The sequence below is a fragment of the Danio rerio genome, chromosome 9 (genome assembly GCF_052040795.2).
Source record: "Danio rerio strain M-AB ecotype USA chromosome 9, GRCz13ab, whole genome shotgun sequence".
Taxonomy (NCBI): Eukaryota; Metazoa; Chordata; class Actinopteri; order Cypriniformes; family Danionidae; genus Danio; species Danio rerio.
The window spans coordinates 27,636,756-27,655,856 of NC_141029.1; the positions used below are offsets into that span (position 1 = coordinate 27,636,756).

The window sequence follows — 19,101 nt, forward strand, 5'->3', positions numbered from 1 at the left end:
TGGTTTAGAGTAAACAAATGTTTCAGATTTAAATATTTTAAATTTTATTTCTACATTTCATAATAGAAGTTATTATGCTAAAACAAACATAAATAAATGTATTAGTTCTTAGATCCATTTAAATAGTCAGTTATTCGATTTAGCTATTAAACATAAACTAAGAAATGCATGATTAATTTCATCATGAGTTTAGTTTAATTAGCTAGTGTTAATAAGGTTTAATGAACAGTCTACCTATAAATCCAAATATTATTCGTGAAAGTTTAAATGCTAAATAATCTCAGTATTTTAAAGTGCCCACAATAATAATAATATCATATTTGTTACTATTTTATGCAGTTAATAAATATCAGTCTACTCAGATATCCATATAATTTAAAAGAAAATATATATTTTTTAATATTATATTTTTTTTATTTTCTTAAAGCAACACAGAGCAATAGAAAAAGCAACAATAATTATTAAGACAGAAAAGAAAAGGCAAAAAAAAAAACTTATTACATCAATTCCTTAATATTATAGATGGGTCAAAAATGTTGCACATATATATCTAGGCCAGTGGGCACAGTCAATATGGTGATCTTGCAGACTATGATTGGGTTATACCTTTAAAGTGGTATCCTTGAAATTTGACAAATGATTTAAAAAAGGGTTTCCAGGTGGCTTGGAAGTCGGCAATGTTATCAGAAAGATTGTGTCTTAGTCTCTCTAAATGTAAAGTGCTAGAGAATTTTGAAAGACGGGATTTAAAAAGTGGTTTAAAAAGCTTTTTTAAAAGAAAAAAAAATAATTTTTAATCCTAAACCTAATATTCATAGACAATTGCAGTGAATATAATTGCAGTAATATGATTAATATTTCAGAGCATGCTCCGTTGTTTTTGGTAGTTCCTCCGGACGGCCATTATCGAGAGGGATTTGTTCACAAATCAAGCTTCGCACACCGTTGAAGTGACCGTCCAGGGTACAGTAACTCTAACGCCAGTAACTCAGCCTGTTAGTAAAAGCTTTATTCGCCACTCCCTTGCGTTAAATCATAGATGATTCCCTAACAAAGTGGCAAAGCAGGAGTTAACGTGGGTCTTTCCTGTTCTGTGAAAGCCCTGCGGTCCTCGGCATTACGAATGATGTGGCTTCTGAGAGCCTTAACACAGTCGACGGAATGAATACGACTTCCGTTTTAGACGATAATATGATCCGCGTGTGCTCCCTGGAGGTGTCATCAAGGGGAAAGACGAATCCTCCTTGCTGAACAGAGGAAGTGAAGGGAACAATGGCCCCCTCAATATTTACTGGTTCTCCACTCTAAGCCTGTCTTATAATCGCCTGAGCCAAGAAGATGTTTATGGCTTCCCCCTGGACTATTTGTATGTGTGCTCTAGTGTGTGTGCGTGTGTGTGAGTGAGTTTACCCAAAGGAGTGGTTATAGAGGGAGGCTGTAGCTTTAAGCTGTGCAGTACCTTTTGATTCCTGTAATCTAAACCATTCTAATTATCCACTTGAGCTAATTAGCACCTTGCTTTACCCCAGGTGTGTTACTGTAAACATCATCAAAGTAGCTCACTTTCACACTCTTTGATGTGCCTCTAATCCAGCGCCTCCTCCCTGAACACCGGCGGAGATCTTCTTATTCGTCGTGTTGTACAGTTAAATTAAATCTTCTGCTTTTTTTTTAAGTCATTCTAAACTGCTTTGAATATACATTTGGCATTTAGAATTAGGTTATATTTATAGATAGATATTTAATCTATTTAAACTGATTTTTAAAATTAATTAAATTATTGAAATTATAATATTTTTTAATTATTTAGAATTGTATATTAAATAAATGAGTCTAGATTACATACATTATTTAATTCATTTATATAAATTATATTAATTCTAAAGTAAAATATTTATTGTTTAATATTTATAGTTTAATATATAAAGTTTAATATTGTTGTAGTATTTTTTATTTAAAATGTTTTGTATAATATTTTAATTATTTAGCTATTTTACCTTGTAAATTAAATTTCATCATGTAAATTAAATAATTTATTAAATAATTTATGCATTATTAAATATGCTCTTTAGATATTTTACAATTGTTTTTTATTTTACATGTATCAATATTTTAGTGATTTATACATACTTTAAATATTTTAATAGCTTTAAATAAATTATATTCATAATTTTTTTGTTGTATACACATATATTTACATGTGTTGAAATAATAATTGATGATAGTAATTGTGAAACAAACATAACTACTTGTTATACACTTTTTATACACTTATTTAACAACATACTTTAAATGCCAATTTGCACTTAACAGCTGCACATATAACGCTCTATATAGTAATATACCTGTACATACACTTGTCAATTTGCATTCACTTCTATTTTTTTAAATTTATTTATTATCTGTTTTTGATTCTGTCTCTTTAATTCTGTTACACTGTGGAAGCTCTGTCACAAAAACAAATTCCCCGTATGTGTGAACATACCTGGCAATAAAGCTCTGTCTGATTCTGATAGAGAAGAATTAAATCCTGCAGGACAACGGTGCTATATTAATTAATCATAAATACAAACACAACACTGGACATAAGGTGTTTTAATAAAAAAAAAAGAATATATAAATATTCAAACTTATCAATTTTATTTTATGTATGTTTCAATCTAATTTCACATTTATATTTGTGTCTATATCATTATACATGTAGCTATTTCTGTTTCTGCTTGCAAATTAATTTGGTGTTATTATATAAATCCCAAAGGCAATACAATACACTGATAACACTATTGTCACCATTGTGGATATTGTAGTTCATTCATCAGGCTCTCTATTTTGACAATACAGAAGGGCCAAATATGGGTCCCCGGTGGATCCCGTGGGTCAGTGACCTTTAAATGGTAGTTATGAGGAAAGGGCATGGAAAAGGTTCGAGGGAGGGCGGAGAATGACCACATAAAGGGTCGAATCCTTCCCTTGTGTGCTACCTGCTGGGGAAGCTATTCAGGTGACAGAACTCCTCACACAAGTGTGTATGTGTGTGTTAGGATGTGTGTACGGGAGGTGGGGGGGGGGGGGGGGGGGTGCTGAACAGATGTGTTTTACTCCCTCATTAACATCAGAAAGAGCTGCTCTGATTGAAGGTCCTGGACCAAGGGGGCTCTATTTCTCATTGGATGTGGACTGTCCCCATTCACTCACACACACACTCACTCACACTGACCTCTTTAAAAGGCTCCCACCTACACTGCCAGCTGGCAACTGGTGAGGTTTTTGCTGTGGTCTCCACAGTCCACACCGCAGATCCAAGCACATGAGCTCTCCGAACACCTCAATCGCACACACCCTTAAACATATGCTGGCAGACGCACACAGGCACGCACTGGCCACAAATGGACTTCCCAGTGTAGCGTTTCCGCAGGGTCAAACGATCCATTTGAATCCATTTCGAAAGTATCTTTGAATGTGGAATAAGCTCTAGAGCAACCTAAATTCAAAACCCAGTTTTTGAACTGAATACCTTTAAATCCCCGCTAACTGTTAGCTAGTTAAGAAGACGGCACCCACAATAATTCTTAAGCGGCGAGTCGCACGGCGATTCAGGTTTCGCCCGGCTCTTTTTCAAGTCAAAGGAATAAGGCTTACTGTAATCTGCACTGGCAGCGCCGTATGTTATTATCGTGTCCTAATTAATCTTACAGGAGGTTAATTCAACTTCAGATTAGGCCCGCACCTCACACAGATTAATTAATGTCTCTAATCAGCAACAGCAAAATTAATTTTGCCCTGATTACGCACGTTTGAATTTGCATGTGCTTAAAGCCGGCTCTTTATTTCATTATGATATTGAGCGCAGATACTTGCACACACACACACACACACACACACACACACATGAAACAGGTTAGACTGTCGTAAATGGATATGCACACGTAGACACACAACTGGATGTGGGCATAATCTGTGTTATTCACTCGTGTTTTGGCACACACGGCACACGAGGCGCATGTACACACACGCTCGCGGCCGTAGCCAGGAGCTGTTTGCAGTAGAGTGTTATTGATGGGGCTGTGGGAGTGATGGAGGGAGAGAGGCTAAAAAACAACACAGCAGATGCGCTGACAGTTGTTCACAGGCAACCTTGTGCATGTTTAATACCACCCCAGCTGATCCTGGGCCTGCCGAACACAGCTTTCATCCAGCGTGCATGTGTGTTTGGCAAGACCATCTTTGCCCCTGCAGCAGCACATATGACCGGCCCGTGTATACCCAAAGATATGGGGAGGGAAATCGCGCTCAGCCACGCCAGAGGTGGATAAAATGGTGCAGCAGTGCATGGCCAGAGAGCAAGGAGCAGGCTGTTTAGGTGCGGTCGTGTTAGAGAAATATTTTAGGTGCAAAAAATGGTGTCAATGAATGCAAAACAGCTCACAGAGAAGTCACTTTTAACACACGCAGTTATTTTGTCTGCCAGCAAGTCCAACTTTAGGAAATCAAGAAATGATGGATCTGGATGGAGAAATGGTTCACTCTTACTTCACAGAATTCTCAGTCCCCTGTTTTTTGAAACATCTGTATTTTATTCCCAAAATGTTGCAAAACAATGTCCAGGTGTACATAGACCAGGTATATAATGTTTGCATGTTCTTGTAGCGTTCAAAGTACAGTCAACTGCATGAGTGCAGACAAGCATTATTTTGTTATGGACAGTTCATGTCGACAGAAAAACACAGAGACATCACTAGGGCCAGACGGAATCTGCGGATTTCTGCTGAGTTATTTCGGAAGTATTATAACTAACACCTTAATAGGTGAAAAAAATATGTATCTTTTTAACTTTTAATTAATGTTTAAAATGCAAATCCAATTCGATTGACTTTTTTTGGTAAACAAAGCAAGTCTTTCATGTAAGATATTTACTAAAAGACAGAAAATATTACTTTACAAACTGCATTGTACATAAATCATTTTCATATTAGCTAACAATATTACTATAATTAATTTAAAAACTGAAAAAATATAGATTTACACACATTTACTCAAGTAAATAAACAGAATTAATGATAGGCTAAAAATCTGGAAATCTGCGAAAAAATCTGCGGAATTCTGCGCGCACAGATTCCGTGTGGGCCTTGACATCACATATACATTCAGCGAACAGGCCTTTACTCAACACGAATGGCTGAAGTAGACTTTTGGATTGAAATTACATTCACAGAAATTTGAAGTGCTGATATCAATGTATGAGGTCCAGATGTCAAAATTTGGACCAATTATGAATCCCCATTGGGAAATGTTGTACACTTACACAAAATTATTGATCTCCTGGATTCCTATTGAACTGAATATTGAAAATATTGAATTTCATCCTCCCAAAATAATCACAAAAAAATGCTGAACTAAGGTCATTGTGACCACAACTTTAGACTTGGGTTAACCTTTCTGGACTAATCAATGATCTATCAATAAATAAATCACGTTCCAATCTACAGAATGAGAGGGATTTTTAGAGAATTGTTAAAAACGAATGGTTTCCCATGCAGGCAGCATTTGTGAAAGTACAATTAGCAGTCATATGCTGTGAACACTTGCCAAGACACACTGAAAAACGTCCAAAACAGAGAAGTTTTTAGTAGAAAACTGGAAATCAAACCATGCAACGCTCAATTCTCTGAGGATTTTTTATGATAAGGTAGAGATATTTCATCCTTGTGGTGCCAATGAAAGAGTGCTTTTTCTTCCTGTCAATTGAAGCTCGCCATAAAATGGTGGAGGGCAGATGAAGGAAGTGTGGGAAGGTTGTGGGCAGGATGGATGGCTAGATAGATAGTTAGATAGATAGGGCCACTCCTTACATGAATATTTCATTAGCAACCTGTCTGCTGGTCTGGAGCCTTCATTTAAAGCCCCCCTTTGAGGTCTTATTTTTTGCTCCATCTGGACCTGTTAGCTTTCAGAAACCCAACAAGCACCTCTGGCAATGCCACTAAGGATTCATAGCAGAGCCCAAGCTGTTTCCTTTTAGTTTCGCCTTTTGTCTGATAGTAAACAGGTATTTGAGAAAGATCATTGCGTTCCATTAAATCAGCCTTAAATAAAAGTAACCAAAGGACTGGAATCAATTTTTCTCAAGTGGAGTTGTTGGAAGTAGTTTCAGACAATGCAGTACATCTTATATTGATGGAGTATGGAGATTTCTATTTGAATTTACCTCAGTAATATGTGTTGTAAAGTCATAATTCACCAAAATATCCTCATTATGGATCCTTTTCTCAAGCTTGTTGTAACACGTTTAATGATCATCAGCATCTTAAATCCTTCAAAGTTTTTAATACTTTATATAAAAAAAAAACTATGAACATTTATATTTATTTATGTACGCAGTAAATAATCTTTGCTTCAAATGACAAAAAACAAATTACCGCTTGTGTGAGATGTTTCTAATGCAGCGCCTATGGGACAGGACAGCAAATTTGATGGTATTCTCTGCTCTGGCTGCCGTCATCAGTCTCACACAATTTCTTTCCTTTTTCTCAAAGTCTTGATAACACCATTGTGGAGTTTTTCTTTCATTATTTGAGCAAATAAAAAAAAATTATTGTATTGTCCCAACTATGACGACTTCCGCTACTGACAAATGTGAAAAGGGTCTATTGACGCACTCTCATGCTGGTCAAAATCTGTATTTTCTTTGGTGGAACATACAAGATATTTAGAAAATTGTGTGTGCTTTTTTCAGTGGTAACTAAAACTGTTAACTAGGCTACCAGCATTCTGCAAAATTCCTTCTTTTGTATTTCACAGAAAATTCATACAGGTGGCGAACATCATGAGAGTAATCAAATAATCATTTACATGTCATTTATTGAGAGAGCTAAATCTTAAAATGTTAAAAACATTGTTGTTTTGTTGTCTCACTAAAGAATAAAAGGGTTTACCTTAATAACAATAATAAAAAAAAAAAACTTATGTTTGAAAAAAAGGAGATTTTTTTTATAAAGGTGCCTCATTGGTTTCTCTCTGAGAGAGAACCTGGTGTTGTTTTGCTTGTGAAACTGTTTGAACAGCTAGTGACCGACGGGCCAATCGCATGCTGAGAGCCACCGAGCATCTGCCGGGAGATTTGCATATTAATTGACCCATATTAACTTCCAAAAAAATTGATAGACTCCAAACTCAGCCAACAAATTCATCTGCCCGTGTTTCTAAGCCCTCACCTGCCGATTTTATGGTAGAGTATCGCTCTACAAAGACGTCGTGCTCAAAGGGAAGAAAACCTAAAATTGCAGGTTTTGTTAGCGTGTGTAATTTGCGTCGTCTTCTTTTCAGCTCTCTCACCCTGAGGCGGTTTGGGCTTTTTGTGGTTGTTCTTTTCTCCCAGAGTGCAACCTGACTGATAGTTCGCCTGAGATAGAGGTTGACTTCTTTATCTTCCTCGGCACAGCATATTGTGCTCTCTTCTCCTCTCCTCCTGTCTTTTCTCCTCCTCAGGGTAGCCCAGTGAGCTATTGTGTGTCTCCAGCCTTGCACACACACACACACACGCACACACAGGCACTCTGAGGCTGGTAGAGGCCCAGAACAGTTGTCGAGAGAGAGAGGGGTAACATGTGCATGGGGTGGGCACAGATGGTGGGTCTGCGTGGGGGAGGAAGGGGGAAAGGTGGGCCGTCTGGCGGCATGAGCAAGCCTCAGAGAGCTCCCTCTCTCTCTTTCTCTCGCTTCCTCTCCTCCCCTTCTCTCCTTCTTGCCTGTTGCGTTGGGTCCTATAGTAGACAAATGGGAGTTTAATTCAATTAGGGCCAGGCTACTGTTGCCGCTTCACGGCAGGGTCTGTGGAGCACCGCCACCCATTTACAGATGGGTGCACACTAGATAAGTGCGCGCACACACACACGCAGTCTCTCCCGCTCTCCTTTTTTCACACTCGGAAATATTGGCAAGTACTGAAATACTTAAATACAAGGAAAACAAAGCCCACCACAGTACACACACACACACACACTCACACACACCCTCTCCAGGTTTGCAGTAATGGTTCACGCATAGCTGAGTTTTCACTGAGGATCACGGCGGCACAAAAGCGGCCCCTCTCTTCCTGGGCCCTTTGTTCCCCTAGCACCAGTGTGACCTCTCCGGCTGCCCGGCCTTAAAACAAACACGGAGAGCCTTCTCTCCCATCACACGCACAGTAAACAAGAGCACTTTCACCAGCCGTTATCTACATGCTAGCCACACAAGAAAAAAATAGACTCCATCCAGACACTATCTGTCAGGTTCAAGGCCTTCGCTGATGTAAACAGCCTTGAATGGGAGTCACTTATTCGTTGTTGAAAAGTGTGCAGTCATGTACAGAAAAGAGTTTAAAGACGCTGTAGTCATTGGGAGTGTTTTGGAGTGCTTTAGGTCCATGTGTCTTTGCTTTGAAGTTGTTTAGAAGCTGATGTATGCCTCTGATTTTCATCTTTAATTTTCTTTTTCTTATTTATTTTGTTAAAAAATATAAACAAATTATTCTAAAATATAGACCATTTCAATGTGGTCCTATCATTAGCCCATGAATATTTCCTGCTTGTTGTCAAACTATTTCATATCTATAACAAGAAGTGATTCAATCATAACTCTCAGAATCTATGGAAAGTTTAAAAACAGGAAATTTGTCAGGACCAGGTTATTGTTTATATTCCTCAAAATGTTCCATACAAAGAATTCTGAAATATAAACTAAGAACTCTGAAAAATAAACAAAATTAAAATATTTAAACAGAATTATTATAATTTTTAAAAATATTTTATGAAATATTTTTAAGGAATGTCTTTGTGTTTTTCAGTAGGCAAAAGTTGCACTTGTCAAATTAGCCTGTTTTTTATAGACTACTTCAGTTTTATTATTTAGACATAAAACTTGTCAAAATATATGGCAAATTATTAAATTCAACAAGTGAAAAAAGTTTTACATGGCAAATTCAACAGGTGAACATCATACAATTTCCTCTCAGACTGTAGAAGTAGGAAGTAAGACAGAATACCACACTTGCCAAATTATTTTAAGTTGTAGACTTATACTTTAGACTTAAAACTTCATACATGACATATTTTCAACTCAAACTGCATCACTTCTCTTGAATAAAAAAACAACATTATTCAAGATTGAATCAAACTGCTTGTTCATTCCATACTTTACCTTTCAGCTCTTTTTTGAAATGCGAACCAGGTAAAAGTTTCCCTCCCTCATCCTTTTTTTTTTTTTGAGCATGAATGAAAGATGGCTGATTTGATTTACATGGATCATTTCCAGGCTATAGCCACTAGGCAGCGACCTTTTTTCAACTGTTTGAAGCCTTACCTAGTCGCCCCCTCCCCCACTGCTCACTCAGGTGATGCGCACAGGAGAGAGAGAGAGGGAGAGAACAGAGCAGTTATTTTCCACCGTCTGTTCCGCCGGGTTTCATTACCGTGCCAGAGAGGCACCTGAGAGAGACCTGCGGCAGGCTGATTCGCACATATGGATGTGGAATACGCACTCACCTTTCTGTTTCATCCGCTAGGAAAGGAGATGAAAGGAAGGGGGAAAAGACGAAAAGGAGATAGCAGATTACCTGTGAACAGGGAATGCGAAAAAAGGTGTGCGAGCCAGCGGAGGTGTCGTAGACTCCAGATGGATACGATTGTTGAGCTCTTCGTGTTTGAACCAACTGTGCTTGAATCATCTTGCACCACGTACCAGTGAAATGTCTCCAATGGACAGTGTGGCTTTGCAGGTGTGTCTGCAGTTTTCCCCCGAGCGCTGGGAACACACTCCGCATGTGAGATGAGAGGATTGTAAGAGATTGTGACAGAGCACACACATACCTGTCTAAACAGCTAAACTGCTCAGAAGATCATGCGTGCATGTGTGTGTATTCGTGTACAACTCCAGGCTATGGAATGTGTGAAGCTCTTCCAGTTTGTGGAGAGACTCTTCACAAGGTATTGTTTCCGTAATAATGTTAAATGTTTGTTTAGTTATGTATTTGGCTTTTATATAGCTGGGTTCTTGGTAAGGATGACTTTCAGGAGCATCTTGAAATGCTCAAAGGACATCTTGAAGAGCGATAGGTGGGGTTGATTGAGAATATGAAACAGCAGAGAGAGAGAAGGGAGAAGTCAGGGCGAGTGAGAGAGTGAGGAGAGGTGGCCTCTTTGTCTCTAGGGTGAGCACAATGGACCGTTCACTGCAGGAATTATACGGCAGGACAGCTGCTGGAGTGACACACTAAAATGGCAGCCAATCGAATTAGAATGGGGGCATATCTACTCGGAGAAAACACATTTGATTGGTAGATCCCAAATAAAGTTACATGTATTTGTATGTTAAAAAGCATTGGTATTGGTAAGTTTATTAGTTTGAAACTATTCAGAAAGTTTCCGCAGGAGTCTACTTCTAATCTGGACTGATTTAGTTATAGGGTCAAAGATGAGACATGTTTTGGGGTTGGTATTAATTAAAGTGTATAAAAGTTATAGTATTTTATATATGTAATGCAAGTTTAATGCACTTTATTGTTTCCAATAACTTGAAAACGAGTTCAGTTGTCATTCAGCGTAACAGAAATGTAACTATGTCAAATTAAACATACTTATCCTAACATGATTTGAAGTGATTTTTTAAGTAAATTGATGGATAAATTGACAACCTATAAAATATTTTAAAGTATTTTAAAAAACTAATTGACTTGTTTTATTTTAATACAAAAATATTGAACATTTTATAAATAAAATAACTTAAATAATTAAAAAACTTAAAATCTAAGTTACAATTGCAAATGAATAACAGATAGATTATAAGTGTTCTGAAAATGCTAGACATATTTAATAATTACAAAGATTTTATATATATATATATATATATATATATATATATATATATATATATATATATATATATATATATATATATATATATATATATATATATATATATATATATATAAATTCAAACTTGATATGGCTAGTGCTTTTTCACCTTTTAGTTTATTGTGACTTTTTACTCCCACACAAACAGTGCCGATTGCCAAACAATATCTCGGTCACATCTGTCAGACCCATGTGACCTTAGAGGGAAATCGTTTGATGGATTGCTTTGAGTGCCCATCTCACAAACACAGACACACAGACACACACACACACACACACACACACACACACACACATGCTCTCAAAAGCAAAGTATCTGCCCGTCAGAAGTCAAATCATGCCTGTTCCTTTTTCCAAAATGGTTTTCAAACCTCAGCATTTTCCATTTCTATTTGTGTTGTGCGAGAATCTATGCAATTACAGTAAAATTAGAACATGCTTTCAGAACAAAACCATACTGACTTTCTGTACGAAAACAATCTGAAGCATCCACTCAAGTATTCAAGCTATGTCATTAGGAATGTGGATGGCTAGCATATGCAAGAACAGTAAAATGTAATGTGAAGACTTTAGTGTTTTGTGTGGGCTTAAAGTCAAACCACTCAGCAGTTCACTATTATTAATATTCAGCTCTGACCTCTGCATTCATCCTCTTGATTCTTTTCCCAGTCCTCCCACTTCTTTCTTTTTCTCCAGAACACTCCCACCATTCAAACTGTGAATGATTAGCCGCAGCTTTTTAGCTCTGGGACCCAAATTCAGGGCTGCTTTCTTTTTTTTTTTGCACGGTACCTGAGCAAGACGTTGTGAAGTGCACTTACCGCTGGCTTAAAGACCAAGGAATTAATGGCTGTGTGTGAGCGTAAGGACGAGACTTTGAGTGAACAGAGCAGGCGAGATAAAGTTGCTTTACGTCCAAGGTATACTCGGACCACACAAAGAGCCTCTCATGTCTTACTTTCAACCACTCCCTTTATGTCTCTCTTTTGCTTTCTCTCACTCGCCTTCTCCTTTTCACTGAAGGAGGGGGTTCTTCACCCTCGGCCTGAAGTCGCTCCTAAATAATCCCGCTGGTCACACCTCTTAGTTAGAAAGCTTTTTGTCCCACGCCCCTCACCCCCACCATACCACCTCACCCCACTCTTTGGTATTCAGCCCGGGTCAGTGCATTTCGACCATCCCTTGTACCCGAGATGGTTCCCCTTTTAATTTGCACCTGTTGCGCAGTTGTCCGGGGAGCAAATGCAGCCCCACGGATCAGACAAAGATCATATTATGATCAGATACGTGCGGCTAATCTTCACGTCCTCTGGCGAACGCCGCCAAAGGGAAGCGCTCAGCCTTTTTTGCATGGGAACCTGTGAAAAAAAGATGTCATTGGCATTTTTTAAAGTGAATGGGGCTCCTAGGGAGAGATTAGGAGTAGTTAAGGTACGGAGGAGGGAATGGAGCGTTCTGCTGCCCGGCCAAGTCCATTTGACGCCAACGAACTGGGAAATAGAGCACGGATGGAAGAGAAAGTTTGTTGTTTTTCAAAACTCTGTGTTCAGAAGAGGGAGAAAATTGTCCCGAAATCAGCAATTAGGCTTTTTAATCTAACCATTAGAGAAACTTCCCACTAGTTCTCACTGCTTTGGCAGTGTGCCTCTGAGATAAGGTGCTCGCGGAGCCTGGGGAGATGTATGCTGTATTAGGCAAGGGAAGAACTGCAAATGAACCTGAACGTTAAACTGCTGTTCCCATGATGTAAGCTTTATAGTTTATTAGGCCTTCAGCACCTCTCACCCCCAGAGTCGTCCAGGTTTTTACTTTTCTTTATCTTGCTCTCTGTTGTTTTATACCTACACTCATATATATATATATATATATATATATATATATATATATATATATATATATATATATATATATATATATATATATATATATATGTATATATATATATATATATATATATATATATGTATATATATATATATATATATATATATATATGTATATATATATATATATATATATATATATGTATATATATATGTATATATATATATATATATATATATATATATATATATATATATATATATATATATATATATATATATATATATATATATATATATATATATTCATTCATTTTGTTTTCGGATTAGTCCCTTTATTAATCCGGGGTCGCCACAGCGGAATGAACTGCCAACTTATCCAGCACATTTTTTTAAAAGTTAACAGTCTAAATGTAGCCATATAGCTGTAACATTACACAATATAGGTTACACTAAATGAAAAGTGATGACTGCAAATCTGCACAAGAAGTTTGGCCAGAGGAGAAATGGTCGTGCTTAACTGAGCCTGTTTTCTCTTGAGGTTTTTTTTTTCCTTTGTTTATGTCAATTGGTGAAGTTTTGTTCCTTGTCACTGTCTCCACTGGCTTGCTTGGTTTGGGACTTGTGGAGCTGAGCATCGATGAATTTGCTCTTTAGTGTTTGGACTTTCAGCAGTGAAATTTAAACCACACTGAACTGAACTGAACTGAACTTCAACTCTGAAAACTGGACTGACAAAGTTTCAATTCACTAGAACTTCTATGTTAAGCTGCTTTGACAATCAACATTGTAAAAGACCTATAGAAATAAACAGGAATTGAATGGATTAGCACATTATATCTAACATATTATCTTAATTTGCAGAAAGACATAGTGCAAACACTCTTTAAGACTGCACAAAATTCTCTTGAGATGTGGGTAAATCTGAATAATAACACCTGGCCTCTTTTCTGTCCTCAGTGCTGAGCTATGAAAACGTGGTGGATGCCGGTTCAGGGTCCGACGATGAGGACAGACTGCTGGGATCTGAGGGTGAAGGCAGTCCAGCAGGTGTCCCGAGTCTGGAGGCTTCACCCCGGGTAGCCCATGCCCTGCTCTCCTGCCGGGGTGACGAAGAAAACGAAAGCCAGGATGGGGCAGGAGCCCATGTTTGGCGCCACGGGGAGCTGAATGGCTCAGGTAAGAGTTAGAAATGAGAATATCAGACTGAACTGTTGTATGAAGTTTTTTTTTTTAGTCCAATCAAACTTGGATTTTTTTACTATGACCAAGACAGAGCAGCTTTATTTACCAGGCCAACACCTAGCAGCTGTTTGGCATTTTTGATGTAATGGCAACTTTTAGAGCATTAGCTCACTTTTCTACTTTGGTTTCCTACTTTTGTCACAAAGTAGGTTACACCTAATCTTCGGTGCCTCATCTCGGCCCCCACACCCCTTTCTTTCTGGATTCGTTTTGACTCACCCACCCAAAACCAAAAGCGATCTAGATCACGGACAAGACCCAAGCTAGTGAGGCTTTAAAGACAAATTTTCTTAATTAGGATAGCAGAGCTATCATTTAGCATGAGCCTGCCCTGCTGACGACTCATTAAAAGCCTTAAATGAAATTTTTAGCATTATGATGGCCATTTACATACATAATAGGCCCACAATTCCCTGGGCCTGGCTGACAGTTACAGAGTGAAGGGAGAACTCATGCGAGTCGCCCGGTTTGAAAAAAAAAATATATAAAACTGAACGGAAAAAAACCCCGACCCCCAGCAATCAGTCTCGGCTAATGACTAAAGCATATGCATCACTTAACTTCAGAGAGTGTCACAGTCGCAGGGTCTTCAGGGACGTGTCATTCGCTTGAACAGTGTTTTGTTTAGTTGATGTTCACACCATGATATGCTAGATTAATAAATGTCATCGGAGTTTATTTGAAGGCCACGCCTTTGGCAGCATTGTGTTATTTTGTCTTTATGATTAAATATGAAGGCATCAGTGCGCTAGCTGGAGAAAAGTGCACTGTGGTATTTTCTGGTAAATGTAGCATCTTAAAGGAGGTTACAATGAATCATCTTGTGTGGTGCTTCCTCTTTTCACCAGTGCTCTGTGGTTGCTAGAGAAGATGCACCTCAGATCTTCTATTTATGCTTTGACAGTGGGGTTTAACATACCGTTAGTTGTCTGCTTCATTTTTCATGAAGAAAAAACTTTGTTATCAGAGGTGTTATCACAATTGGGGCTAAAAAACAAGTCAGTAATCTTATTATTGAAAACCACCTATGTGCTTAATATTTTTTGTAAAGACAGAAGTATTTTTTCTTTACTTGATTGAAAAAAAAATGTTGTTACATTAAAATATATTGAATATTATTATTATGATTTATTTAATGTGTCCTTTGTCGTTTCTTTCCAATAAACAGCTAAATTCAGAATTATTAGCCCACCTGAATTATTAGTCTACCCGTTTATTTTCCCCCATTTTCTGTTTAACAAAGATTTTAAAGATTTTTTCAACACATTTCTAAACATAATAGTTTTAATAACTCATCTCTAATAACTGATTTATTTTATTTTTGCCATCATGACAGTTAATAACATTTTACTAGATATTTTTTAAGACACTTCTATACAGCTTAAAGTGACATTTAAAGGCTTAACTAGGTTAACTAGTTTAACTGGGCAGGTTATGGTAATTAGGCAGGTTATTGTACATTGATAGTTTGTTCTGTAGACTATGAGGAAAAAAAAATAAAATATATATATATATATATTTATATATATATATATATATATATATATATATATATATATATATATATATATATATATATATATATATATATATATAGCTTAAAGGGGCTAATAATTTTGACCTTAAAAGGGTGTTTAAAAAAATAAAAACAGCTTTTATTCCAGCCAAAATAAAACAAATAAGACTTTCTCCAGAAGAAAAAAAATATTATCAGACATACTGTGAAAATTTCCTTGCTCTGTTAATTACCATTTGGAAAATGTTTAAAAAAAATAGGGGGCTAATAATTCTTTTTAACACATTATTTTAACACATTAAATCAGTATCCAAATAAAATAAAATGTAACATAATTTTACTGTATTTTTACACCATAACTTCAATAAATACATTCAAAGTGGTCTTTTATATATGTTAATTTGTTTATCTTTATATCACCGTCAACACTTGCATCTCTAGCATCTGCAAGCATACTTATAAGCCTATGTAAAAATAGTTTGACCACTACAACAAAGCATCCTTTTGCACTAAATAAGATATCTGGAACTCCTCTTGTGATTCGGTGGTTAAATTCACACCATTACCTCAAGGGACCTGCAGATACCACAAGCAGAACTGAGACTCTAATGTAGTTGCCATTTTGTCACTTGAGGAAACTGTACTTTACTGTCCTTCGAAGACAACACATTGATTTACTCGAAATGAATCTCTGATTCCACCAATTGTCTTCTTCAAGTCCACATTCAGCATCCAGTCCTTAATATGACCTTAAAATATCCCCGCGCTAATTCCGCTAATCGCTAGCCCTCCCAAAGAACTTTTTAAGCCAATGTACCTCAAAGGAAAGCACAATGCTGTAAACTCGGGAGAATTTCACTGGCTTCAGGCCCTTGCACTTTTATCTGCGCGGCGCAGGAGGAGACAGTTTCATCAGGAAGGGCTTTCGCGAAGGCAAGCCCCGTATTATTAGCAAATGCCTTGTTTCGTAAAACTTTGTTCAATGAAAGGCGTCCAAGTCTAATAAAGCTTTTGATGCTCAAAACGTCCCTTTCAGAAGCAATGCTCTCACAATGGTTTCTCTGCTTTGAAAGACGTCTCCTAAATGTGGTGAAAAGTGAGAGAATTTGACAACTTTCAGAAGCTCTCTGGGTTGCCGTGCTTAGATAATGAGGAAGGAAGTACAAGGCAGTTTTGAAATTAAACAGTCCTAATGCCACGAAGGCGAACGAGTGCGTGTGTGTCAGGAGTCTGGAGTACCCTTGTTTTCTCCCTGCGTTGTGGTGTAAGAGGTGCTGTATATCCTGCTTTTGTGGGGGAAGCTTATGATACTTGTGACTGCCGGTACGAGGTCACATGAGGGGGAGGAGGAGGAACAAACACAATAGGAGCAGTATATGAGCAAACTCCTCTCAGACCACCCTCCTCTCCTCCCTAAATACCTTGACATGATTTCTTAAGCCCCGCTAGCAGAGAAGCGTATCACTCTCTGAGCTGCTGTCAGCACGTTTTGAGCTATAATTCGTCCTATCATAGGATGTTCTTTAGCATTGTGAATTCGCTTTTATCATTCAAAGTGCTGTCATATTCAATTACACCTTCTGCACACTGTTACATGGATCTAATAAAGTTGGTTAGGGCATGTATTGAATTTATTATTATTTTCTTTTTGATTGAACGGGAGTGTAAAATCTACTTTTTTCTTTGTTACGTAAATATATCCTTACTATTTATTTTGATTCAATTAATGTGGCCTTTGAGAATAAAAGCTAATGTTATTGAACATATACAGTGCTCAGCATAATTGAGCACACCCCATTTTGAAAATGAATATTTTTATCCATTTTGAGGTAAATATAGGCAATGTGTTTTAATAAAATAATATTTTAGTTATATTTTAAAGATAAAAGAATTACATTCAAGCAGAATCCTGCAAAAACAATTTACAACCTACAAAATTTCAACAAAAAAAATCACTTTTTTTTCTCTTTTTTTAAAATTCTGTATGTAATATTTTTCTATGACATATTAATTTGGGTGTACTAGTTTTTAGACTGTTATCATAAGTTATTTTGTAATTTAAGCTCCAGATTTGGTTTCAGTGCTGAATAATTTAATATTAGTGATTTATATACGGGGAAAATCCAGATAATTTATGGAACTTATCATTTATAATTAATATATTTGATGTTAGAGAGAGGACAATTTGGTGACTTAAAAACAGCATAAAAAATGGTAATACAACAGTTGAAGTCAGAATTGTTAGCCCCCATTTTATTTTTTCCCTAATTTCTGTTTAACAGAGAGGATTTTTTCAACACATTTCTAAACATAATAGTTTCAGTAACTTATTTCTAATAACTGATTTATTTAAATTTTTGCCATGATGACAGAACATAATATTTTTTAAAATGTTTTAGCAAAATACTAGTATTTGGTTTAAAATGACATTTAAAGGCTTAAATAGGCTAATTAGGTTGACTAGGCAGGTTTGGGTAATTAGGCAAGTTAATGTATAAGGATGGTTCTCTAGACCGTCAAAAATACATAGTTTAAATCTGTTTTTATTCTAGCCGAAATAAAACAAATAAGACTTTCTCCAGAGGAAAAAATATTATCAGACATACTGTGAAAATTTCCTTGCTCTGTTAAACATCGTTTGGGAAATATTTAAAGAAGAGGAACAAATTATGAAATAATCCTGACTTCAACTGTAAATAATAATTAGTTGGTGATGTCTACATCTTTACATACATCACTAACTGTTTTGGAAACTCATAAAAGCAGCAGAATTGTTTTTGCTGTAGCTCATGATGGTTTTCTAATTGTATTTTTCAGAAGAGAGAAAAGCTGAGTACAACTCCATGAGCCCCGACATCTCTCTTCATGGAATTGGAAATGGTACAGGTGAGATTTCAATTTATAGATTGAAATATTCATGCAGCGATGCATAATAAATAACTATATTTAGAGAATTGGATCAATAACATTAAGTAGTAATAAATACACTTAACTAAATCTCAAACATATTCACATATTTTAACGTAAGCGCATTTGTGGATCACACTTGAGCATCTAAGATCATTTCCCCTCATGCGTGTCCACAGCAGTTGGAAAGGAAACATTCTAAAGTTGAGCACGAGTGCAAGCCAAATCACATTTTGCAGCCAAATTGAGTTTAAAGCCAAAATCGAATTTGTTCAGTCCATGTACTTTCTAATTGATTACAAAGAAACAATAACATTTTCATTTGCTTACCCAAAGGTTCCAGTCATACGAAGAAAAAAAGTATGATTTAGAGGAACTTGTGTTATTTTATTAGCTATCTGCCGACATTACCTCATGTTTTTAAATGTATAAATCCTTCTTTATAAGACGCACTTGTCTGTTCATCAGTCTGTATCTTTTAGTAGCTCTCCATAAAGCATCCAAAAACCTATTGTTTACGAAAAATCAGGTTTAAAATCTTGTTCTGAGCAATTACGCGTAACACATGATACATTATTAGATTATTGGGTCCGATTTTATGTATACGATGAGCAATACAAAGTGAGATCAGTTACCCCGCCATGCCTAATTGCCATATAACCCAATTACCCATAATGCTGGAAATGTTTAAAGCATTTTCAAACATGCAAGAGGATGCTTA

General features: G+C 36.7%; 1 protein-coding gene across 17 annotated transcripts in view; it reads left to right on the top strand.

Moving 5' to 3' along the window:
- Positions 1–19,101, top strand: part of zeb2a (zinc finger E-box binding homeobox 2a) — a 264,051-nt gene that overhangs the window by 233,766 nt on the left and 11,184 nt on the right. For 14 of the 17 annotated variants that reach the window (XM_087265739.1, XM_087265745.1, XM_087265736.1 and 11 more), the window contains 2 exon segments: positions 13,673–13,891; positions 18,291–18,359. In XM_087265739.1, the coding sequence (XP_087121865.1) occupies positions 13,673–13,891; positions 18,291–18,359 (288 nt within the window). 17 annotated transcript variants of the gene reach the window in all.